At 45.3% G+C, this 26830-nt stretch overlaps 1 protein-coding gene across 1 annotated transcript; it reads left to right on the forward strand.

Moving 5' to 3' along the window:
- Positions 1–477: 477 nt before the first annotated feature.
- On the forward strand, positions 478–26385 carry PATL2 (PAT1 homolog 2). The gene is made up of 19 exons (XM_028707058.2): positions 478–671; positions 3250–3352; positions 4551–4918; positions 6535–6603; positions 7921–7986; positions 9172–9318; positions 10090–10176; positions 13184–13314; positions 15089–15166; positions 17046–17187; positions 18618–18735; positions 18817–18914; positions 19552–19596; positions 21740–21888; positions 22577–22736; positions 23369–23509; positions 23745–23842; positions 23964–24113; positions 26020–26385. Exons 1-19 carry the CDS (start codon positions 534–536, stop codon positions 26021–26023), a joined length of 2292 nt encoding a protein of 763 aa, XP_028562891.2. The 5' UTR covers positions 478–533; the 3' UTR covers positions 26024–26385.
- Positions 26386–26830: the final 445 nt, after the last annotated feature.

A 26830-nucleotide genomic window follows, 5' to 3' on the forward strand; every position in this document is an offset into this window, starting at 1 on the left:
AAATATTTATACCCCACCCATCTGGCTGGGTTTCCCCAGCCACTCTGGGCGGCTCCCAACAGAAGACTAAAAACACAATAAAACATCAAACATTAAAAACTTCCCTAAACTAGACTGCCTTCCGATGTCTTCTAAAAATCAGATAGTTGCTTATTTCCCTGACATTTGATGGCGTTTGACATTTGGCGTTTAACCCTCTTCTTCTGGCACAGGATGCCCTACATACAGAATCATCGAATGGTAGAGTTGCAAGGGACACCCTGAGGATCATCTAGTCCAACCCCGTGCAATGCAGGAAATCTGGGGATCGAACCTGCAACCTGGACCTTATCAGCTCCAACCAGCTGAGCGAAGCGTTGGTTTGGCTCTCCTTTTATTACCTACATGGGCTTTTCGTTTTTGCATTTTTATGTTACGGACGCAATAAACGACAAGAGTGGGAAGATTTCGCCCGGAGCCTAAAAGATACATAAGCGACGGTGCCAACCGAGAGGCGAGCCTCGCAAACAGCAGCGATAGCGGTATATTTTTAAATGAAGCCCAGCAGCTGCTGCCCCTCCCTTAACGAGGCCTCTTCAAAAAGAGGCAGGAATGGGAGACGCCGTCGAGGGAAACGCGCGTCCCCGATGGCGGAGGGAGGGGAAGCGGCGGCCGGGGCCGCGCAGGATCTGGTAAGCGATTGGCGCCGGATGGATCCCCGGCCTCTGTTGGCGGCCTGGAGCTCCACCGCCTCCTTGCTTTCTGTGTTTGCAGCTCCTTGAGAGCCGCAGCGAGAGAGTCCCTGCTGGAGCCGCGTTCAGACGTTCCACCAGCGGCTCTGCCCTCCCTTCGCCCTCCCTCTCTCGGGAAGTCCGGGCGACACGCGTGTTGTTATTTCGGGGCAACGGAAGAGTTTAAGCACGCTTGTTTTAACGAGTTTTTTGGGGGGGCGGGCGGGATGAGTCCAGTGGGGTTTACACGCGTTGTACACGCGCACGTCGGCATGAGCCTCGCTTGAACACGGAGGTGGGGTTTGCGGAAAGAGTAAAGGCTGGAGCTGCAAATCCCAGCCAGGTGTTTCGAGGATGGGGGAGGCCCCTGCGCAGTCACTTCTCTCTAGGACTCGCCCGGGTGCTCTTTATTTTTATTTAATAATAATCAATTTTATTTATACCCCGCCCTCCCCAGCCAAGACCGGACTCAGGGAGGCTAACACCAGGTATAAAAACAATTGATTAAAAGACAACTTAAAAACAAGATTAAAGTATAACATTCAAATGCAGCCTCAATTCAGTAGAAACTCAAATCAAAACCTTTTTGGGGATGAAAACATCAAATCTTCACCAAGGCCAAGACTGGTCCTATGTGGGCCAGAAAAAAGCCACACCACACAGCCTGATTATTACCTGAAACCAGTGCTTTTTTCTGGGGGATGCATACCCCTAAACGTTTTGTGAATCTTAAGTTTGGCATCATTGAGGGGCAGTATTTCAATATGAGTAGGAAAATGAGAGTACCCCTAAACATTTTTTTTAGGAAAAAAAGCACTGCCTGAAACACTTTTGTGTGTTCCTTAAAATGCCTGCAGGCTTACTGTAGTAAAACCCTTCCTGCCACAGTCAAATCTGCTAGCTTTTAACAATGCACGTCTACTCAGAAGCAAGTCAGGTAGAGTTCCGCAGGTGTACTTGATAGTGGCTGTACATTCTTGTAGCTTTGGCTTATTTAATTAACAAGATTTGCATGTTGCTTGATGGTAAGTAAACCTGAACAGTTTACAAAAGCACAAAATGAAACACAAGTTCTCAGTAGAAACAGGTCCTTTAAAACATTCAAAAGAACTTTGGCAGGTAACATGCCTATAAACAGTCGAAGGGAACAAGGGTAGGGTTTTTTTGGACTGGTCACCTTTGGAAATGACCCAGGGCTGTGTAGGAAATGGTAAGGGGTGTGTGTGTTTAATTAATAAATCAAATTTCTATAGCATTCTTCATCTGATGATGACAAGGTGGTTTACAATATAAAAAGTGACCAAGAAGGTTTAAAGAGAGAAAACCATTTCTGGCTGGGTGGTGGGGTCATAGAAGATGTTACATTGGTTACTGTGACTAGATGTTTGGGAGGAACTAGTGTACACTGAACACTATTGCCATATTTCAAAACAGTGAAAATCTAGACAGAAAATTTGTTTTTTGCAAAGTTGTTTAGCTTGGGGGGGGGGGCGTCCCAAGAGTTGTTGAGCAGGGCATGTCCTCCTACTTGAGATTAATACCGTATTTTTCACCCTATAAGACGCACCAGACCATAAGACCATAGTTTTTGGAGGAGGAAAACAAGAAAAAAAAAATTCTGAATCCCAGAAGCCAGGACAGCAAGAGGGATCGCAGCTCAGAGATCCTGCTTGCTGTCCTGGCTTATGGGATAGCTGTGCACAGCCTCTCCCGGGCAGCGGCATGAATTCTCCCCCTGCCTGGGAGAGGCTGTGCACGGCTAAGGCTCCCCCAAGAGCCACACTCCCTTTAAAGAGCGTGTGAAGCGTGTGTGTGGCTCTTGGGGGGCCCAGGAGCCACACACACACTCCATGTGGCTCTTTAAAGGGAGCGCTGAGCAGAGCCTCCCACCTGCATTCGCTCCATAAGACAAACACACATTTCCCCTTACTTTTTAGGAGGGGGAAGTGCGTCTTATAGAGCGAAAAATATGGTAAGTCTCAAGCCTCAAGTCAATGAGGGATACTTAACAGGTGACCTGTTGCCAAGGGGAGGCCAGACATCTGAGTCTAAATATGGGTGGGTTAGAAACCCAATGTACTTGCTGTGTTCACATCACAGTAAACCATAGATAATGATTTACCATGAATGCATAGATGGCTCCTTTCCCACCCCTGTGTGAACAGAGGCAAGAAAAAACAATCTCTAGCTTAATGTTGTGTTGTGTCTGAACTGGAAAATGTTTTAGTTCCAAACTGTGGTGTGAAGCCAGGGTTTCTTCTTGGCTTACCAATCACGGTTTGTTTGAAGTGAAAGAACCCTGATTCTGTTCTAACACTAATCCAGGGATTGCGGTTTGTTGGCTTTGATAGGAGAGGATGATGTTGGAGCCATACTTGCATTCATGGTTCATAGTTTACCGTGATTGCAGGAACCGGTGTCGTTGGGTTTGGTTCTGTGTACTTAGTTTTGGAAGAGGTTTCGATACTGTCCATCGGTTTCTCCCACAAGGGAGTTGACAGCAGGATGAGTCCCTTATTGTTTCTCCATCTCCAACCAGATCCTGGAGGATTACTTTATGATGGAAGAAGAACCTTTGGGTGAGAAGACAGCTGAAGAGGAAGAAATTGATCTTTACGTTAACTTGACGTTCACTTCAACAGGTAAGAAAGTATTTAAACTGTTCCGGAAATAATAGTATATGCCAACAAAAGCAAAGCAATATTTTCAGGTTTTAAAACTCAAAATCCCCTCAATGCAATTCAAAAAAGCGTTGAAGGCGTTTCACTTGAATAAAAGGCTGCATACGCCCCATGCATTTAGCGCAACCCCAAATCCTGAGAACTAGTTCATCGCTGGCAGAGCTACCATTCCTAGCACCAGGGCTGTCTTAAGTATATCCGGCTCCGTGGTGCAAATATCCCTCCAGAGCCCCACCACATTTCCTGCGCCCAGCCTCTGCCTCTTCCCTGGCGCCTGTGCCACGGTGGCCACGGCAGGTGCAGTGGCGTAGCGTGGGTTGTCAGCACCCGGGGCAAGGCAAGTAATTTGCACCCCCTAACCCATGGATTTGCGCCCCCTAACCCTAACCCCCAGATGTTGCGCCCGGTGTGGCCGGCCCCCCCTGCACCCCCCACGCTACGCCACTGGGCAGGTGGAAGCTCTGGGCGCGGCGCTGCTTCGGCGCAGCATGGCGGAGGCGGGCAAGGGCAGCAAGCTGATGCTGGGAGGCGCCGCGTCCAGCTCCGCCTCTTCCCTGGCACCCTCCAGAACTTGGACGCCCCGCGCCACTTACCTCTATGGGCAAGACGCCCCTGCCTAGCACCTTTAGCAAACTACAGCTCCTACTATTCTTTGAGTGGGTAATATTCTTTAAATGTCCTTTAAATGTCTGGTGTGTTCACAGCCAAAACAAAATTCCAAAAGAATCTACCAAGATTGACAATGACAGTGGTGTGCCTCTTCTACAGTGTGCAATTTTTTTGGCTGTCTAAGGCATGGGTAGGCAAACTAAGGCCCAGGGGCCAGATCCGACCCAATCGCCTTCTAAATCCGGCCCACGGACGGTCCGGGAATCAGCGTGTTTTTACCTGAGTAGAAAGTGTCCTTTTATTTAAAATGCATCTCTGGGTTATTTGTTGGGCAAAGGAATTTGTTCATTCCCCCCTCCCCCAATATAGTCTGGCCACCCACAAGGTCTGAGGGACAGTGGACCGTCCTCCTGCTGAAAAAGTTTGCTGACCCCTGGTCTAAGGGCCTGCTTCCTGCATTGTAGTTGATTCGCTGTGGCAGGTAAAATGTTGCTGCCCTCTTCCTAAGATCCCTCCTTCTGCTGCTGATCTGTTCCCCTCACTTCTAAAGCTTACCTGGAGAAGACTAAAGGGAAAGTCCTGGAGACAGATGCAGAGCAGGCTCATGTGGGCGGATTTGAGGAGGTGATGGTGACTGTTGGGGAAGAGAAACCTGAAGCTACTGAGGCAGAACCCATGCTAGAAGATGTGGCAGAGAATGAAAGCCTTCCCACCGAGCCACAACATGCTTATGATGATCATGATGAAGAAGAGGAGGAGGAAGGGGACGGGGAAGAGGAGGAGGAGGAGATGGCAATGGCTGACCAAGATGAGGAACCTGCGTGTGAGAAGGATCATGAAAGCAAGGAAGCTGGAGAGCCAAACAACCTGGGAGACCCAGCAGTTATGAGAGCTGTGCGTGGCCAACGTACGTTGGAGGTAAGATAGACTTAAGGTGTGTCACACAAGACTTCTCTTACAGTCTTGCCAATCTCTTCTGTTCATTTGGTTTTTGCAACCAAACGGGCAGTAGGTTTGGTAAAAGAGTTGGATCGTATGACTTGGGGTCCCTAATATGGATAGGGTGAGCATGTGACGTTTAAGGTGTTTTGACAGCAGGTGTCAGCTGGGGCTGCTGATTAATGATCTATGTAAAATATAAATTGCCCTTTGGGTGTCTTGTACTTTGAGAAAGCTGGATAACTTGAGGCCAGCAATATGGAGCCATTCTATCATTGTGACTTTTGTTATGTAGGAATTTACTTAGTAATCCAGCCCAGCAGCTATAGAGGGCACCATTTTGAAAATGGATGGTGTTGTTTTCACTGCCGCATAGAATGAGCTTACATTCCAGGTGCATAAATCTGTGTCACAAAGAAGTAGTACAGCATGGCTGTCAACTTTTCCCTTTTCTTGTGAGGAATCCTATTTGGAATAAGGGAATTTCCCTTAAAAAATGGGAAACGTTGACAGCTATGTAGTACAGTGGTACCTCGGGTTACGAACTTAATTCGTTCCGGAGGTCCGTTCTTAACCCAAAACCATTATTAACCTGGGGCGTGCTTTCGCTAATGGGGCCTCCTGCTGCCTATGTGCCGCTGGCGCGCGATTTCCGTTCTCATCCTGGGGCAAAGTTCGCAACCCAAGGTACTACTTCCGGGTTAGCCGAGTTTGTAACTCGAAGCGTTTGTAACCCGAGGTACCATTGTAGTTTTGCTATCAATTAATATACCACTTACATAGCAGCATGCAGTTAATCATAAAATCCATACGTAATTAAAATACACCATAAAACACATCCATTAAAGCATTAAACATCCATATTTAAAATAAATAAAAAACAAGCCCATTAGAAAATATGCATGTAAAAACAGCTGGATAAAAAAGTTCAAGTTCAGGGCACTGCTTACCTGCCTGAATAGGTGTGTCTTCAAGAGCCAGCAGAATGGCGGTACAAATCGAACCAGTCATATTTCTTCTCTAGCTTGAAGTGTTCTTGTTTCATTGGACGGAAGAGATAGCGATGGGGAAATGAGCTTTCTTGCCTGGCTCACAGCCAGATAACCCTCCCCATACTGAGAAACTAGAGTTCTGTCTTTTTGAAAGTCCAGCCTCCTGCAACTAGTATAAATTGCAGGTAAAAGTTAGATCTTTGTATATGCTCCTGATATGGCAAGATTTGGCTGCAAAGGGTAATAAGAACTTCAAGTCTTGCCTAAATCTACATTCCCTGGCCTCTGAAATCTTTGCATATTTTTAGAAGTGCTCATAATTAAAGACTAGTCACTTTCTAGTTAAAAATGAGATGAGATGGGGATTTTCAGGCCTCACCAAGTCCCAACTTGCTTCAGTGGCACTCCCAGCCTTTCTCAACCTGTGGGTCCCCAGATGTTGTTGAACTACAACTCCCATCACCCCTAGCTAGCAAGGCCAGAGCTCAGGGATGGTGGGAGTTGTAGTCCAACAACATCTGGGGACCCACAGGTTGAGAACCGCTATGCAATATTTTAGATATTCTCTTTTAGTCTCATTTTTTTGTTTGTTTTGCTTTGCAGAGAGAAGATTCTGCTGTCCTAGACAGCAGAGTTGCCAACGACCTCTCAGATTATCCTACTGATTTCTTGGTAAGACTGCTTTCTCCCCCCACCCCTTTAAGATACAGCCTATTGTACATTCATTTTATCAGTGTTTTCTGATACATCAGCTGCAGCCATATTGGGATAGCAGGGCCACTGTAGTCCATGCACTTTTAACCTTAAGACCAGAGTGTGCTCTTGTGGGCCTGATCTGGAAACTCCAGGCAATGCAAAATGTGGCAGCTAGGCTGCTGGTGGGTGCAGACAAGTGACAGCATGTGACGCCTCTGCTAAAACATCTGTATTTTATTGGGTTGGGTTCATCCCTGAGCATCCTGGGTCCAGGATACCTTAGACTGCCTGAGCCCTGAGATCCAAGCTCAGCCACTGGGATAATCTGATAGAACACAGTTGGTTGTCCCTCTAGTTTTAGCAGCCCAGCTGGCTTCAACTGCGTCATGCTTATTGCAGTCCTTTCAATGTGCTGAAATTGGGTTTGAATTACTCAGTCATTATGATTAATCGTAATTGCTTGCTTTCTTCTTTTCCTTTCTCATTTTGCTTAATTTCATTGAACGAATCTCTTTGATCCAGGGGTAGGCAACCTAAGGCCCAGGGGCCGGATGTGGCCCAATCACCTTCTCTTTTTTTAAAAAAAAATTCCAATAAAAACAGCCAATTAACATATCCATCAAATCATAATCATAATCCAATCATAACCCAATTAAAAACAATAAACTAAAATTTAAAAACTTATTACAGTCCAAATTATTTTTTAAAAAAATTCTGGGCCTCATAGTCTGGACCTCTGAAGTTATCTCCAATATCTTCGTTCCTGTCTTCTTCTTGTTGTTCCCATATTTTCCACATTCCGATCTTAACGCTTTAAAGTTCTCCGTCCCTGGCTATGCGATTCTCAGTCGTGTCAGAAATCATATATCCTTTCATCCATCAAATACAGTTTTATTTGTGTATATATATTTTTTCAATTGTCTATTTGCCAGCACAGCTTTTCCAATCTTCGAATCCGGGCTGTTGTCCAAGTCTATCGTTTGAAGTTTAATGACGCAGCAACTCCCCAGTTGCTAAATCCTTCCAATCCGGGCTGTTGTCCAAGCCTGTGGTTTGAAATTTGAAATTTTGGCCCAATCACCTTCTCAATCTGGTCCACGGATGGTCAGCGTGTTTTTACATGAGCAAAATGTGTCCTTTTATTTAAAATGCATCTCTGGGTTATTTGTGGGGCATAGAAATTCGTTCATATTTTTTTCGAAATATAATCCGGCTCACCACATGGTCTGAAGGACGGTGGACCGGCCCACGGCTGAAAAAGATTACTGACCTCTGCAGTCTGATCCCTTTCAGACAGCTTCAAAACCTTCCATCTGGAATTCTACCCGGAGGAGAGTCCAGTCGCTGTCTATGATGGAGGTAAGGCTCATTCTACACCACTTTTCTGCCCAGCAAAGGGAATGATAACAGCGCTTGCCCTGTCTTTACCACAGAAGCAGCTTAGGGTCAAGTCTGCTGTATCCAATGGCATCTTGCCTTGATCCTTTGGTGCACTCAACACTAACGTCTCACAACAAATGCCAGTGATATGTAAGAAAGGTATGTACAACCTGAAAAAAAGAGACAAGGCATGTACTTCTGTAAACCAATAAAATAATTAATAAAAATAAATTTTAAAAAGAAAGAGAAACTAAAGACCAGCCTTTCTAAGGCTACAAGTTCTTGAAACCAATAAACCAATTAACTCCTGAACCATATCTCACACCTGTGTAAGCAATTAGGCTTCTCTGGTAGGTTTCTGGAACATTCTCCACTTCCAGTTAACAGAAGCTTACTCACACAAACAGTTTTCTGCAAAATTAATGATCAGTCCCCCAACACTCCTGTCCCCCAAACACTTTAGGCCAATATCTGCATCCATATACAGTGTCACTTAAAATCTGAGTTGGGAGTCGCTTCAGAGCATGAACTGAGAGCAAACCAGAAATTCACCAAAAATAGAAATTTCTCTAGCTACCGAGACAGTGCAATGCGCTTCACCACAATATCCATGGGGGATTAATTTTGGATTTAAAGATGAACCTACCAAATATGCTTCTTCTGTAACAATACATGAGCAAAGCACAATCGTCCATTGAAATTTAATTCTCTAACCATGTAGTTTGTACAAAACTCTATTTGCTAGGGTAGTGATTGATTGATTGATTGATTGATTGATTGTTTATACATTACCCCACCCATCTGGCTGGGTTTCCCCAGCCACTCTGGGTGGCTCCCAACAGAATGTTTAAAATGTGATAAAACATCAGACACTAGTGTGCATAAAAATGCATACATGAGTGAAACTAACATGCGAAAATTCAGTTATAATTAGGAAAATTGCTTTGTAAAAGTGTGTATATTGGCCTGAAAATGTATATTAGAAATTTGCATGAAAGCGCTGATGAATTTTCATGAAGATTTTCTAACAAGCAAATCGTGAACTGCTGCGGGAAGTGGAGAACTTAACACAGGAAAAAATGAGAAACCAAAATTGACAGATTTATCCCATCCCTAACCACCGTATAATTGTATTAAATATTACTGTTGCCTCTTATGCCTCAGGCGCTGGACAGGGCTACTATGTCCCGGGTCAACCTAGATCTTTTGGCCTCACCGGCGCAGAGAAGCTATCTAGACACATCTGGCCTGGAGCGTCCAGGCTTCCGTGGGAGAACTTTCAAGCCCTCTTCTCAGCGCTTCATGCGGCAGGTAAACTGGATTCATCACCTGGCCCTGTCTCACTTCCGCCCCCCGATCCTCAAACCCTCAATCTTGCTACTGTCATTCTGTGCTACGCAGAGCTAATTTTCCAATTGCTTGTGTTAGAACGACAAAACAGTTGTCTGGGTTTACTAGTCTGGAGTAACCGTTCTATACAGTATGCAGAACATGCACCTAATGCCTGGGGATACCTGAGCTGCTGTGGATATGCCTGCCCTGTGGAACAACCTCCCGTCAGGTGCCAAAGAAACAGCTATCAGACATTTAGAAGACACCTAAAAGCAGCCCTGTATAGGGAAGTTTTTAATGTTTGATGGTTTACTGTGTTTGATGTTATGCCGTGTTTTTCGCTCTATAAGACGCACCAGACCATAAGACGCACCTAGTTTTTGGAGAAGGAAAACAAGAAGAAAAAAATTCTGAATCTCAGAAGCCAGAACAGCAAGAGGGATCACTGCGCAGTGAAAGCAGCGATCCCTCTTGCTGTTCTGGCTTCTGGGATAGCTGCGCAGCCTGCATTTGCTCCAAAAGACGCACACACATTTCCCCTTACTTTTTAGGAGGGAAAAAGTGAGTCTTATAGAGCAAAAAATACGGTAATTTGTTGGAAGCTGCCCAGAGTGGCTGGGGCAACCCAGTCAGATGAATAGAATAATAATAATAATAATAATAATAATAATAATAATAATAATAATAATAATAACAATAATAATAATAAATAAAAAAATTTTTTTAATTGTCTTTGCTACTGTCTCACAGCAATCTCCCACAATGTCTGGCTCTATGAGATCGCCTTACCAGTTCACTCCACCCCGCAGAACACGGCGTGTACTTGGCCTTAATCAGGTAATGTCATGTGTCATGTCGCCTTTGTTGGTTGCCAAGTTTTACCAGGTCAATTTCAAGGTATTACTATTGATAAAGAAAGCCTTGATTGGCTTGGGACCAGTTTACTGGTGGGGGTTACCTTAGACAATATGTGCTTACTTGTTCACTTTGATCTACAGAACTTTCACTGTTATAGGTGACATATATTAATTGTTCCACAATTGTAAAAAAGAAAAAGGGGTATTTCAGTGTGGCAGCACCTACACTTTGAAACTCCCAGCTTATTGGCACCTGTTTAAAACTCTTTGTTTAGGCAAACCTATCCAGATGCATAGATGTTGATGTGTTTTAATCTACCGTATTTTACTATTATAATCATGTGTTTAACTGCTGTTTATTGATTTTTCATTTTTTTAAAAAAAATATTCCTTGTAAATGGCTTTAGAGTTCTACAACAGTCCAGTGGCATATGAATTTTGTTAAATAGATAAAAATAAATGTGTAGCTCTCACACATTCCGTTCTCACAGAAAGCTGTTCCAGCTGCACTTCCTCTTTTAAGTTTAGATGTGCCATGACTTGTGATTTCCTTTTACACAACCCAAGGCACAAGATTGCAGTTAGTATATAATACTAATGGACATCTCATTTCTGAATGCTGACCCAGATGTAACCGAAACATCACTACCCACCCATAAGAAGGGCAATGTTGGTGGACTTTGCAAGGGATCCCAAGGTTTGCAGAAAGAAATATTTAGAAAAAACCCTGGGGTTGGGGAAAACTCAAAATGTGACAGTGAAGGCTGAGCATGCCCACTGACAATGGAATGCTGGCTCGGGGCGAGGGATGGAATGGAGTATCCTGGAACAGGCCATCAGCAGGAGTATCCCACAGGGCAAACATTTTGTTGCAGGTCCCACTTGTTTTCTTTTCTTTTCAAATCATCTTTATTAGTTTTTCAATTAGATACTCCACATACAGATAATGTATTACCGTATTTTTTGCTCTATAAGACTCACTTTTTCCCTCCTAAAAAGTAAGGGGAAATGTGTGTGCGTCTTATGGAGCGAAAGCAGGCTGCCCAGCTATCCCAGAAGCCAGAACAGCAAGAGGGATCGCTGTGCAGCAATCCCTCTTGTTGTTCTGGCTTCTGAGATTCAGAATGTTATTTTTTTCTTGTTTTCCTCCTCCAAAAACTAGGTGAGTCTTATGGTCTGGTGCATCTTATAGAGCGAAAAATACGGTAAATTTTACATTTATACTTGCTCTTCAGAGCTGACTTCCCTCCTTCCTTCTTCTGGTTTTTTATATTGCAAATAATTTTATCGCATTATTTTCTTCCATTTTGTATATTGTTATTCATTTTCCATATTTGTCCATAGTATAAGGTAAAGGTAAAGGGACCCCTGACCATTAGGTCCAGTCGTGGTCGACTCTGGGGTTGCGGCGCTCATCTCGCTTTATTGGCCGAGGGAGCCGGCGTACAGCTTCCGGGTCATATGGCCAGCATGACTAAGCTGCTTCTGGCGAACCAGAACAGCACACAGAAATGCCATTTACCTTCCCGCCAGAGCAGTACCTATTTATCTACTTGCACTTTGACATGCTTTTGAACTGCTAGGTTGGCAGGAGCAGGGACTGAGCAACGGGAGCTCACCCCTTTGCGGGGATTCGAACCGCTGACCTTCTGATCAGCAAGTCCTAGGCTCTGTGGTTTAACCCACAGCTCCACCCGCATCCCTTGTCCATAGTATATCCATAAACAAATAAGTCCTCGTGTTTATACAATTCTTGTTGTCTGTATTCATTTACAACTACTGTTAGTTATATTAGTTTCCTTGTTTTCACCTGAGAGAGCGAAGTACAGGTTTCTTTGACCAAATGCTGCCTCGCTCCAAACGTTTGTCTCAAACCGTATCAAGAGGTTTCAAAGTAATTGGCAAATAATTCTTGGCATTCGGAGCAGCCCTGTGCTATCTCTCGCCGACAGGGGGACACTTTACATTCAATGGGAGATGGGAGTCCCCACTTACTATTATTATTATTATTACTACTGCAGAGAATGGTTTTTTGATGGCAGAGGGCATGACAAGTCCTCAAGGGTTTTAAAAGGAAGGGTTACGGAAAGCTGATCAGGAGAGGGTTGGTTGCTAATCCTCTACTGCGTATAGGAGGGAATTCCTCCTGAACGGGATTTAACAGTTCAAGCGTAGGTTTTGGAAAGTCAGAATTCACAACTTGTTTCCTGTGTGTCCTGACCAGGCAGGGGTACACATACCCCTAAACATTTTGTGAATCTTTGTGATTTTGTCCATTTACTGTATTTATTTTTCCTGATCTGAACTATAAAATGGTGGTTTTCTTGAGTCAAAATGGGAGTACCCCTAAACATTTTTTTTAAAGAAAAAAAAGCACTAGTTAAGAATATATAGATATTTAACTGTAAAGTATCAAGCTAAACCTTAGATATGCATGCAACGTATACCTTTTTTTGGTCTCCAAGTAAGAGCAAGTTATTTGCTTGCAGCACTCCTTCTTCCACTAGCTGCTATTAGGATGCAAAGTAGAGAGAATAGAGGACTAGAATGCCCCCAAGTGGTTAGATGTGGCTGGGAATCTGCATTTTCTCAATCGCCAGTTATAGTTGCCTATCTGAAACCACCAGAAGTTGCTTCATGAGCACTGTTAAGAGGTGCCACATAATATTTGTTCTGCATCTGTAAGAGAAAGATCTCCCTGCCTGTTGACATCAGGTTGGCACCTTCACTGTACTTTTTTCCAGCTCCTGCTAAAAACACTTTTGTTTAGGCAAGCCTAGCCTGACATGTAGAATATTAACACATTTGTTTTTAGTTTCTCGCTGTTTTTACATTTTTAAATGTTTTAAATAGTTGGGGTTTTTTACCAATAGTTTTATTATTTTGGTTTTTTGGTTCAACTGCTTTGACATTTTTTTACAATCAAGGGAAATATCAAACTTAATAATAATAAAAATTAAATCTCCTTTCCTCCCTCTTCTCTCCAGACATCTGCCTATGCGTCTCCACCTCCATACAGGCCCTTTTTCCCAAATGTCAATAGCCCAAGCTGGGCTATGGCCCATAATCTTGATCCTCCACTCTTCAGTCCAACATCTGGCAACCAGCAGAAGTTCAGGTACAGAAAGCATGGGTGAGATCACCTTGTGTTTGAGAGGATGCAGCCCTTTCAGGAGTCCATCTCCATCTGCGGTTTAGTATGTGGGATTAGAGTTGTGACAGGGTTATTTTGACTAGTTTGGAGAACTATAATCACAAGAGTTTCTTGGCATGCTCATGGATCCCTGCTATGACACCTGATTGATTGATTGATTGATTGATTGTCGGCATCTGTGTGTCTCAAGAGACAATGGAGTTCACCTCCAGGTGCAAAGTCAAACCACTGCGTTAGCAGCCCCAAAGTGACCTCTCTGGGACGCAAGCCTGGACAACTGGGTATGGAGGTCCTGGGCCACCCAGATGGCAAGACGCCCCTCTTGGGCTTGCTGATGGGGTCCAAAGGAAAGCAGAGCAATACGTTTGGCACCAGCTTGGCTGCAGGAGTTGCCGGAAGGAGGCTTACAAGGTGCCATCCAGCCGTCTTAGGGACTCCACTCTGAACTTGTGTATTTATTATTACGGTCACAGACCAGTTGCGGCTCACTTACAATATCAGAAAAATCATAAAACGCAACAGGAATACATTGAATTGCAATTGGGTTTAACAGAGACAATTCAGATATAACAGCAGTTAAAAATATACATTAAACCTTGATCACTAAAATATAACCTAAAATTGAGCACTCTGAATTTGTGTAGGGCTTTTTCCTTAGCCTTTTCTTCTCCTGAAGATACCCTGCAAGGCAGCGGAGGTTTAGGATCAGAGTTTTCCTTCTAGATGGGCTACCTTCCAAGGTGATTGAGCCCCACCTGCCCCTCACTTCCCTCCAGGGCGCAGGCAGATACCTCCTCCTTGACTACTGCTCAAAAGGCTTTCTAGAAATCCCTGGTTCAGCACAGACTACAGATTTGGAGTGTTGATTGTGATCTGCAGGCTCTGTTTGTCATCTGTTAATTCAAATAATATTTGGGGGGAAGAGGACAGCCAGCAAATAAGTTTGATCAGGGTTGTTGCCTGTAATTGAGACTTAACTTTGGAGTAGGGAACTTGGCATGCAGGCTAACCTGTTGAATATTTGAGAACTGTGGGCAAGATAAGTTGTTGACAAAAGATTTATTCTGTACTTGCAATTTGGGATGAGGAGAAAATCAATTCAGTTACCATTTAAAGGTGACTTGCTTTAAGTCAGGGGCGGAGGAAGGGCGGTGCAGGGGGGCGGGCTGTCCCGGGTGTCACCACTGAGGGGGTGACAAAATGCCAGGCAGCACTCACACGGGGCCTGCATTGCGCCCGAGCCATGCGTCTCTCCTGGAAATGACACAGTGGCTTGGGCGCCCGCAGGCTCCACGCTGCCCCAAACTGTCTGCCTGCTTCCCCCCCCCCCCCAGCTGTAGGGTGGCTGAGTGGGAGGAGGCAGGCAGACTCCTTGGACGCCCCACAGAGCATCCTGCCCCAGCTGGCACCACCCACGTGGGCAGCTGGCACCGCTCCTGGACGCAGGGCACACACACCACCCCAGGCGTCCAATCAGCTTGCTCCACCACTGCTTTAAGTCACACTTTCTGCCACAATATGAAAACAGTTCTCAGTTTTTCAAACTAGTTCTGCAGCCAAGTAATGTGCACAGAAGAATGTATACTGAGATAAAGTGCACATAAAAATAGCACGTTAGTACTGTAGTAACAAACACACTATATTAGGGGAAGTTGCTTTGCAAAAATGTATTCAAAAGGTCCTAAAAGCATGGGAGACAGATCCTGGTACCTCACCTTTGTCCTCTGTTTTATTACAGTGCTCCCAGTGCCATGACGCAACTTCACCCCCTGCATCAACGGATCCTGACCCAAAGACAACGAGGGCAAGAAAGGAGGTAAGTGAGGGCAAATGAAGACAACTTAATAGGAACATTGCTACAATCTTTATGTATTTATTTATTACATTTATATACCACCTTTTTTTCTCCAAGGAGCTCAAAGTGGCATGCACACTTCTCCCCCTTCTCCATTTTATCCTCACAAGAACCCTGTGAGGTAGGTTACACGAAGAGGCAATGACTGGCGCAAGGTCACCCAGTGAACTTCAAGGCTGATTTGAACCCTGCTCTCCCAGGTCCTAGTCTATCACTCTTAACCACTGCACCCTGCTGGCCCTCATGGGATCGTTTGGTGACTCAGTACAGTAGCTATTATAATGGCTAAATTAACTTGTTATATGAAGGAAAGTAAAGGTAAAGGGACCCCTGACCATTATGTCCAGTCATGGCCGACTCTGGGGTTGCGGTGCTCATCTCACTTTATTGGCCGAGGGAGCCGGCGTACAGCTTCCGGGTCATGTGGCATGACTAAGCCGCTTCTGGAGAACCAGAACAGCACACGGAAACGCCATTTACCTTCCCTCCGGAGCGGTACCTATTTATCTACTTGCACTTTGACGTGCTTTGGAACTGCTAGGTTGGCAGGAGCAGGGACCGAGCAACGGGAGCTCACCCCATCGCGGGGATTCGAACCCCCGACCTTCTGATCGGCAAGTCCTAGGCTCTGTGGTTTAACCCACAGCGCCACCCGCGTCCCATGAAGGAACGTAATACACATCATATTTTTGTGTTAAAATGGATTAAGCTTGTGGATTACTGTAGATAATGTTGGCTATTTTCTGAGGGCTAGTTACAGATTTTCATTGTTTTGATGCGCATTGGAGATCATTTAGTGTTTTTCTTTTCTCCTCTCCTCCCCCCCACCCCAAACTTTTTGGTACGGTATGGAATATTGAATGAAATAACTAAACTGGAAAAATACAATGAAAGCACCAACTTCATTCAGACTTCTAAAACTTAGACAAGCTTCTATTCTGAATTATTGAAGGTATTCAAGTTCGGTGCTGTTACCCTAGATGAGACTGCCAGTTTTCATTTCTTAGTGCAGAAAGTATGGATCTGATGTGTAGAGATTTTTCCTATTCTGATTAGTTCAGGAGGATTCTGTAAGGTTTATTTCTATATGAGAGAAACAGAAAGAAGGTTTCAGATGTTTTGCTTATTTCTCTGGGAAGCTGATTATAGCTGGTTTAAACTGGTTCTGTTATGTTTCTTTCAAGGCCGTGCAGACTATAATAATAAGGCCAGGAGGAGCCCGACTCTCACTTTCTCTTTCTCTTTGTTCTGGTGGTCTGTTCTGTATGCTGTTAAGGTTTAAGTCTTATTATAAAGTTTGTAAGTTTTATTTTAAGTGCTGCAACTGGATTTTTATGAACTGTGCCAATCCTGATTGTATTGGATTGGTGACCATTATGCTCATTTGCCTTCAGCAGCACTAAAGCTCTGCTGGATGAAGTACAATTGCCTCTGGTCTATTTTTCGGAAACTCTGCTTCGTGTTTAGGTTTTCTTACTCCTGACGTGACAGAGCCCTTTTTAAAAGCAGTTCAGAAGAAAGAATACAGTCGTACCTTCGTTTTCAAACAGCTTAGTTCTCAAAACATTTTGGCTCCCAAACGCCGCAAACCCGGGAGTGAGTGTTCTGGTTTGTGAACTATTTCTGGTAGCCGAACATCCAACGGGGCTTCCGATTGGCTTTCAAGAGCTTCCTGCAGCCAATCAGAAGCCGCGCTTTGGTTTTGGAAGTCGAACGGACTTCCGGAACAGATTCCTTTTGACTTCCAAGGTACGACTGTATGTGACCGCAGCAAGGCATTGGTGGTATTCTGAACCAGTGCAGAAGCCTTTTCGTAAGCGAATTTCTTCTTCTCTTAAAGAATTCCCCGTATGAAGCGCCAGCCGCCGAAGGAGGATCCCTATGCTGTGCTCATGACTCCGCTAGAAAAGGAGTGGGTGATAAAGGTGCAGATGTTGCAGCTTCAGAGTGACAACCTTCACAGGGATGACTATTATTACCAGGTGAGTGTTGTTGTTGTTTAGTCGTTGAGTCATATCCGACTCTTCGTGACCCCATGGACCAGAGCATGCCAGGCACTCCTGTCTTCCATTGCCTCCTGCAGTTTGGTCAAACTCATGTTAGTAGCTTCGAGAACACTGTCCAACCATCTTGTCCTCTGTCGTCCCCTTCTCCTTGTGCCCTCCATCTTTCCCAGCATCAGGGTCTTCTCCAGGGAGTCTTCTCTTCTCATGAGGTGGCCAAAGTATTAGAGCCTCAGCTTCAGGATCTGTCCTTCCAGGGAGCACTCAGGGCTGATTTCCTTCAGAATGGAGAGGTTTGATCTTCTTGCAGTCCATGGGACTCTCAAGAGTCTCCTCCAGCACCAGAATTCAAAAGCATCAATTCTTCGGCGATCAGCCTTCTTTATGGTCCAGCTCTCACTTCCATACATCACTACTGGGAAAACCAGAGCTTTAACTATACAGACCTTTGTTCACACTTTTCCGTTCCAGCCAAGTAATGTTTACGATACATATGCCTGTATAACATGTGCAGTAAAAATTCACATATTACTGGAAATATTATACAGAAATGCTTTGTATTGGGGAAAATCTGCTTTGCAAAAAATACGTATATTGGATGTAATTGCATACAAGGGAGTATATTGGGATAAATTAGCACTACAATGCTGGAACTCCCTCCCTGAAGAAGGTAGACTAGCTCCTGACTTGTCCTTCCACGGACAGGTAAAGACCTCCTTGTTCCAATGGGCTTTGGGGAACCAGCTGCTTTTAATGAAAAGGGTGGTGCCATGCTTCTTTTTATTGTAATTATTTGTAGGTTTTAAAACAGATTTCATATATGTATTGAGTTTGAATTCTATTGGGGTTTTTAAAATTAATTTTCTATGTTTTTAGTGCTTCTTTTATTTAGAGACTTTGAGTGCCATTAGGGAAAAAGTTGGGGTATAAATTACAATAATTAATAATGATGCTGATGAACTGTTTTTAGGATATCAGAATGTGGAGAACTGAACTGAAGATGTGAAAAATGAGAAACTGCCACTGATAGGTTCACCCACCCCTAAGCAAGAATCCTAGACTGCTCTTGAGAGGGTGGGCATAGCTTCCCAGTCACAAGGCTTGGGTCTGGGTCAGTTCTGTCTCTTGCAACTGCAGACCTGCTCTCATATGATGGGCTGCATTCTGACAACCATATTCTCCACACCATGGTGGAGCTCCTTCCCTTGGGCCCCATTAGGTTTGCCCAGGAAACAGAGAACTGTAGTTCAAAAGGCGCATGTTAATCACTGTCTGGCGAGAATGGCTCAGGGAGAATTGCCATCTTGACAGTTTTGGATGCTGGAGTTGGGGTGAGTGGGGAGCAACAGAAGTGCTGTGTGCTTCCATTGCCTTCGGTACTGAGCTGTCCTGTCCTCTCCACCCCCCAGGAATATTATCGCAAGCTAGAGCACAAACAGGCAGAGAAGGGGCTTCTTGGAGGGTGCAAGACTGAAGTCCCCAAGCTAGTGACACCATATATCCAGAAAGTGGAGGCATACGAATCTGGTAAGCGCTCTGCAGAAAAGAGGCTTTTCCCTAGATGTTAGGGATGCTAGGCACCTCCTGACAATGGTTTCCTTCTTCTAGTGGTGCGGATACCAGGCTCCCTGGGCCAAGTGGCAGTGTCTACGTGCTACAGTCCCCGCAGGGCTATTGATGCCGTGCACAACATCCCACTGGAACAGGTAATGCACCCATCCTTTTGCCTCTGGCTTGCCAGAAGCTGGGACTCGACTCCACATATTTGCTGCATGTGAACATGAAGTCTCTTGCATATATATCATCAGTGGGACCTTCCAACCCATGGACCTTGTCTCGCCAGGCCATTTGGGTTAACCATGCCTGATTTCCTGGGCCTTGGAGTCCCATGAATGTTGGGCATGGGAAAGGTTCTTCATTTGCAGTTGTCACCAGAATTCAACTTGGGGATGCAAAGGAAGAATATTCTCTGCAGCTGCTGCTTGAACTGCCTGACACGTGACACAAGATGATTTATGGTTGGGCGGCCCTTTTCACCTGTCAGTGGTCCACAGCGGATGGTTGTTCCCCACCCCCTAATAAATAGGGCATGTTATTAACTGGCGGGTGGACGGTATATTCTATCAGCTTTTTCCTCCTGTTTTTCACACCACTTCTAATTGACCAGTGGAATTCTGGCCACCTTGTTGTATTCTGTAAACGGAAACGGCCCCACTGGAAACTGTATTGCAGAGCCCCCTGAGCTGTTAATGTAGCACTCAGGGATGCCAAGCTGGTGCTGGTTGCTCTGCTGGTGAAAACTAACACCTGTTCCCCCTCCCCTTTTTTATCCGTCTTCTGAAGGCTGTGGGTAATCAGCGACTGCAAGTGCTATATGAAATTGAGAAGGTGAGTCACTGGGATAGCTTGGGAAGGCAGTTCTGTGTTTGTTTTTTAAGCCAGTGTCCTTGGAGTGCGGCAAGGCCAGTACCAGAAGCATTATTGTTGATTAACTCTTGTTTGGCTTCGTATTTATGTATTTAAACATTGATTTGGGGGGGGGGGGGTGTTTGGTAATACAGTGGTACCTTGGTTCCCGAACGGCTTAGTTGTCAAACAAATCGGCTCCCGAATGCCACAAACCCGGAAGTAAGTGTTCTGGTTTGTGAATGTTTTTTGGAAGCCGAACATCCGACGTGGCTTCTGCGGCTTCCAATTGAGTGCAGGTAGCTCCTGCAGCCAATCAGAAGCCGCGCCTTGGTTTTTGAATGGTTTTGGGAATCGAACAGACTCCTGGAACGGATTAAGTTCAAGAATTGTATTGATATATTCTGCATTTGTTGAATTGTTTATTTTTGTCATTTGAATTTACTAACATGTTCTGTATTTTGTATGTTTGTATTTTCAATGTTTTGATGCTTTTGAATGTTTTCTGCAAGCTGCTTTGGGTGCAGCTCATTGTGCAAAAGCAGCATATAAGTAAACTCCATCAATCTCTATTCAGCAAGGCAGTGTGTGCTCTTCTTCCTCCAGTCACATACCCGCCCCCTTTGTCCCCACAACAAAGAGCTTGACAATATGAAACTCATTATCATGGCATTCCAGTGGAGCGGATTCCTAGTGTGCCGTATCCAACACAGGCAATGTCATTACTACAGATGATGATGATGATGATGCATAGAAACTCTTGCAGAGTTGTTAGCAAATAGCTCTGTTCAGCTAGAACTCTGCACATGCCTCCAGAACTGAGTGATTTGGCTCTGTTTATGAAATAGTCATTGTAGAAATTGAGAAAAGCTGCTACGGTGTGAACCAGTCACAAGTACAGTGGTACCTCTGGTTACAAAATTAATTTGTTCCGGAGATCCGTTCTTAACCTGAAACCATTCTTAACCTGAGGTACCACTTTAGTTAATGGGGCTTCCCACTGCCGCCGCACCGCCACCACGTGATTTCCATTCTTATCCTGGGGCAGGTTCTTAACCCGGTACTACTTCTGGGTTAGCAGAGTCTGTAACCCGAAGTGTTTGTAACCCAAGGTACCACTGTAGTAGATTGCAATTCCCTAATGGATGGGAGTTGTAATCCAGCCACATCAGTTTGCAGGTTGCTGGACAAAACTGCTACCTGCCCCCTAGTGACCCTGCCAAAAGATTTTACATTGCAAAAGTAAAAACTAACTAAAGCATAATTCCTTGGCATGGGGGGTACATGTACATGCCTGTGGTACCTCAGCATGTGATCCTTAATGCTAGCACCAAATTAAGGGTTTGACCACTGTTTGGAGAATAGTTGGTTCATGCTCCTGAACTTGTGGCTTTGTGACACTGCTGACCCTAAACAAGTTTAGGAGACTCCGTGGAAAATGGAGGCATGGATTTCTCTACAGTTCCCATGAACTCTAGGTAAGAAAATACTATCTGCTGCCTTCCCTTTGCCCCCCCCCCCCAATTGGCAGATGGGAGATGACAGGGGAAACAGCAACCACCTGGAGAGCACAGCTAGACGCTCAGCAAATATACCGTATTTTTCGCTCTATAAGACGCACTTTTTCCCTCCTAAAAAGAAAGAGGAAATGTGTGTGCATCTTATGGAGCGAATGCAGGCTGCGAGGCTAAGCCAGAAGCCAGAACAGGGAGAGGGAGCGCTGTGCAGCGCTCCGTCTTGCTGTTATAGCTTCTGGCTTAGCTGCACAAAGCCTCCAGAGGGCAGCGGGGTGCCTTCATCCCGCTGCCCTCTGGAGACTTCATGGGCTGTCCCAGAAGCCTTCGCAGGGCACGGGAATGAAGGCTCCCCGTGTCCTGCGGAGGCTTCGCGCAAAGCCAGATCAGCTATCCCAGCAGCTATCCCAGAAGCCAGAACAGCAAGAGGCTATCCCAGAAGCCAGATCCCTCTTGCTGTTCTGGCTTCTGGGATTCAGAATTTTTTTTTCTTGTTTCCTCCCCCCCAAACTAGGTGCGTCCTATAGAGCGAAAAATGCGGTAGTTGGCTAAAGAGCTGCCCTGTCAAAGACGGTGGTTTTATGGATCTTGTTGGTGTGTTCCTGAAACAGATGTACCTGCAGCTGCTGGATATAGAAGATGGTCAGCGGAAACTGGAGCAGGTGCCAGAGGAGGAGCACCTCCACTTCTGTGAGAAATTGGCGCATGAGCTGGGACATATCTATCAAGCCCTAAGAATCGAAGAGCAGAATTCGGAAAAGTGAGTCCAGGGGGAATATTTGCGGCAGTGATGGTACATGAGATGGTTGTTAGAATGAAGAAGACGATGGCTGTTGTGGCCACATGTCTGTGGACCCACCTCTATCCATCAGGCCAGCTGCCTACTTAGGTTATCAGGCCGCTGACAATTTCTACTGGTTCATACCATCCTCCCTCTCTAGCGGAAGAGCCAGGAGATGAATAGGGCTGTATAAAGATCTGCTGAAAGAATACTCGGCACAGATAAGCAAGGAACTTGAGCAAATCAAAAATTTCCTCTCAGAATGTTTGGGCCTGCTTCCCTGACTGAGCTAATTAGGAGAAAAGAATACTGCCGTCCCCATAAAGCAGTCGACAACAAGCCAAATGGAAATATAATCCAGTCAGGCACGGAAAACAGAAAAACAACTAGAACTAAACCAGGCCAGGTGGAAAAACCACTTGCCCCCAAGAAATCTTCCTTAAAGGGAAAGTGTTCAATGCACAAGAAGAAGAAGAAGAAAGAGCCAGGAGATGTTCTGTTCTGTTAAACAGCCAGGTCTGAAGTCAAGACAGCACTAGGTAGAACATAACCATGGGCCTTTATGTTTGCGCATTGGGTATGTTTTTGGCCCCTTTCCCCTTTCTAGACTCTCATGGTGCTTTGGCAGTGAGATACGTGTGTGGACCAGCTGGTCTTTTCCTTCCAGGGAAGCCAAAGATGAGTTCCTTCAGATCCTGCTTGTGGGAAAAGGCAGGAGGCTGGTGGCCCGTCTGTTGCCACACTTGTCGCAGGAGCAGGCCAAGCAGGTCCTTGTCAGCATCACCCAGCACCTACCGTTTCTCCTTCAGAAGGACATGATGGATGAGGTATCCGTCCTGTGTGTTCCACTTCTCTCTAAAACCACCTGCATCATTGATGACCTTGTTATGAGGCCCCCATTATAAATTGACTTTTGGGGTGCAAAAAGGGCTTGCACTAAAATAAGACATTTAAATTGGGTTGTGGAGGAAGCTAAACTGCATTGCTTGCACAATTTAATTTCCTCCAGATTTTCTTGCATAACCAGACCCGAGCAGGGCAGTGAAGCCTTGCCCCAAGCCGCCAGAAAACTGAAATATGTGCACAGCTTTGTGGAAGCTGAAATGTGTAAGATGGGCTGTGTCTTTACTGAATGAACTGAAAATGTTGCTTGAATTCTGTTAGGCTGAGAGTCAGGCTGCAGAATTTTTCAGAGAGCAGCCAGTAACCCTTGCTTGATAGGTTGTAAGGGTTTGGATTAAATTTATCAAGCCCATCCTGTGCTGGGAGTAGAAACTTCATTTCTCTTAACGGGCTCAATGTATAGAAATAAAGACCTATAACTCTTAACACTACTTCCTATGGTGTTAAGAGTTCTCTATCCCATAGATTAGGTTTATTAACTCTTAAAGGACAAGCAAGCTTGATTTTAACATTTATCCTTTCAACTTATTCCTTCCATGTTCTGCGGGCTTGGTAGTCTCTGCCCATTCTCTACGGTCCTCTCTGTGATGTCATTGAGCAGTTGACCTTCAGTGAGATGATAGACCTCTTACAGGAGCTAACCAGATTGCAGCCGGAGTCTGTCCAGCAATCGCTTGCTATGGTGTTTGGGAACAAGGTATGTTTGGGGACAGGGCTTTGAAACTTTCCTGGGGATCCTGGCAGAATTTTGTGGCAGAGCAACAAATGGGGTGGGAAGGAAGACTTTAAAATTACCTTAGTATTTGCCAGTATCGGTGTGGTTTTATGCCACCTTACCTCGAGGTTGGCATTGAGTGAGGTGGGTTCTATTGCTGCTGTTCCCTTGCTAACATTTCATGCTTGTGCCCATCTTTTCTCCTTGTCTCTCCAAGTTTGCCATCTCACTTCTATACCTTCTGCTGAGTCACGGGGAGAGATGTCTCTCCTCCGGAATGCCCCTGAACCCCCGCAACGGAGACTTTGAAAAATGGTGAGGTGGCATCTGTTGGGCAGGGTAGTCCCAAGTAATTTGTGTCTGCAGACACCAAGCCTCTTAACCATCTCTGTCCTTTTTTTTCTCTCCTCCCCCTCTTCCCTTTTCTTCCCTTTAGGGTGGATACAGTGCTCCTTGTCGCTAGGGAGCTGTCTCAGGTACCCAAGGCATCGATGGTAGAGCCATTTCACCTCCCCAGCAACCTCCTTTTTCTCTTCTGCCGCTATGTAGACAAAGACATGGCAAACCACTTAGATGCCAAGATGGAGTAAGTTTTGGGCATTGACAAAGAGCAGGTAGATAGGTACTTGGAGGAGCGGGGGAAGAAAGCCAGCCAGATGGGCAGGGTATAAATTGTTATTGTTATTGTTGTTTCAAGTGAACTCTTAAATAGAGTGGAGACTGTATTAGTTTGAATGGGATACTGTCCCACCAACCTCATCTCAGTCAGGCGACTGCCTGTCTCCTTAAAACCACCCAGTGGGGTAGCCCTGGCTGTCAGGTTCCTCCTCACTCTGTTTTGCCATTTGTTAATTCGGCAGAGAGAGTGATGGGGGGGCCAAATGAGAACCAGCTGGTCGCATGTCTCATTGGCTCTGGCTTCATCTACTGTTGGTCTCCCTGTTTCTCCACCCCGCCAGTCCAAATGGGCACCAGTCACCACCGCTGACACAAATAACATGGCAGAACCCAGATGCAAATTGGAGTATAGCAGGCGACTGCAGAGAAAATTCTCCTACAGGAACATGTCCTTTTCTAGCTGTTTGCTTTTGGTCTCATCTCATGGTGGATCCCTGTTTATGATGGCTTGTTGCTCTTGGAAATGAAGGGCCCATTATGGGCAATTGTTTTCCCTACCAGAAAACTCACTGTTTTCGCAATGCTTATTTTCATGTTCAGCATGCTACACTGCACTATAAGTTAGACCATTGGCCCCATTAGCTCAGTATTGTCTACCTTGACTGCCAGAGGCACTCTCGTGTTTCAGGTGGTTTCTCCCAGACCTACCTGGAGATGCCTGCTCTACCACTGACCACTGTCCTCTTAACATTGAAGGACCCTTACTATTGTTTGGGTTTATTTGTTGCCACCTCCTGGCAAGGGGACGTGGGTGGTGCTGTGGGTTAAACCACAGAGCCTAGGACTTGCCGATCAGAAGGTCAGCGGTTCGAATCCCCGCAACGGGGTGAGCTCCCATTGCTCAGTCCCTTTTCCTGCCAACCTAGCAGTTTGAAAGCACGTCAAAGTGCAAGTAGATAAATAGGTACCGCTCCAGCGGGAAGGTAAACAGCGTTTCCGTGCGCTGCTCTGGTTCGCCAGAAGCGGCTTAGTCCTGCTGGCCACATGCCCCAGAAGCTGTACGCCGGCTCCCTCGGCCAATAAAGCGAGATGAGCGCCGCAACCCCAGAGTCGGTCACGACTGGACCTAATGGTCAGAGGTCCCTTTACCTTTACCTTTACCTCCTGGCCCAGCCAAGAGATTGCATATATTGATATGTGAGATACTTTGGGGGCCTTTAGGCTGCTGTGAGCGCCATACATTTTTGGATAGCGATGCTGTTCTCAGCAGAACTCTTCCACACTGTAATTTCTTTTAGGTGGGCTTCCTTTGACTACCTGGCTGAGAACCTTGATTTCTGAGTAGCAGAATGAGAGATGTGGAATGGCAGCAAGCCCTGGCCAAAGCAGGCTGGGGAAAGCTATAAGAACCCTTGTTTAACATCCTTGTATGGTTCACATTCTATGCATGCAGATGGTGGACCCATTATGAGCTGCTTTGCTAAATAAAAATGGGAGGCAGGGTAGTAGCTAATGACTGGGTGGCCAGAAACTTGTGTAAGCTTCATGTTTCGCGAATATAATTGTGGAACGGTTCCTTGTAGTTGGTAAAATTGGATTAAAGGAGATTGGAGAGAGCTCTTCACTGGGGATGCCACAGAATAGCTGAAGCCTTGCAGCAGGCATAGCCAATGTGGTGCCCTCTCAAGGTTTTGTACTACAACTCCTGTAATCTCTTAACCATTAGCTACACTGGCTGGGGCTGATGGGAGTTGTGTTGCAAAACAATATGCAGAGCACTACATTGGCTAGCCCTGCTTTACAGAACGCAGTTGGCCGCTGATGGGAACTAATTTTCCCCTTTGATTCCTGAGTTGCTTTCCTTTATGTTTCAGGTGATTGGCTTCTGCCTTCATGAGCTATCGCAACACTTGGAGCCTCCTTTGTTGCCGCAGTGTGATCTTCGGTGGTAGTATCAGTCTTCGAGAGGCCTGGCTGTAGCTAGAACACAGTGGTTGTTTAAAGAAAACGATTATTTAATTCACAAATTCTGCTTTTGTTTGTGGTATGACGTGGTTCCCCCCCCCCAAAGTGCTCTGTGCCAATTGTAGATATTCAGTGCTAGCTCAGCACATAAACTGAGCCTGAAATGAGTGAACACAGGCTTGTCTGTACAGTAAATACTAGGTTGTGGGGGATGAACTTTGATTTTTACAATATCTTGTGTACAGCACTTATACAATAAAAGCAAATAAAACTAGTTTGAAATATTGGATCTTGGAGGTGAGGGGGCGCATAGTTACCCTAAGAACGATTGTGCATCTTTTCTTTGTTAATATTTAACTTTTCCTACAGATGTGAGACCCTTGAAGGTGGTGGAACTCCTGCCAGTGCCTTGAACAGGATGCTAATTGTATCACTTGAAGTTCCATGTTTCATTTTTTTCCCAGTCTTTTCATTAGGACTGTGGGTGGGTTAACCATTTCCTCCCCCATTGTGGTCCCTATTAAATTGCCTCTACGCTGCTATGAAGGCCAGTGGCAGATTTCACCTGGGACTATCATAGTGCGGGAGGAAAGGTTGAACCTTCTTGCAGTCCCCTCCACCTTTTTTTTCTTTTAATAAAAATGAAAACGCAATTTCACGTTCTTTTCTGCTCCTTTTTTCTCCCCACCCCCGTCCTGGCCTGTTAATAATAGAAGAGAG

Source organism: Podarcis muralis, chromosome 14 (assembly GCF_964188315.1).
Source record: "Podarcis muralis chromosome 14, rPodMur119.hap1.1, whole genome shotgun sequence".
In the NCBI taxonomy this organism is placed as follows: Eukaryota; Metazoa; Chordata; class Lepidosauria; order Squamata; family Lacertidae; genus Podarcis; species Podarcis muralis.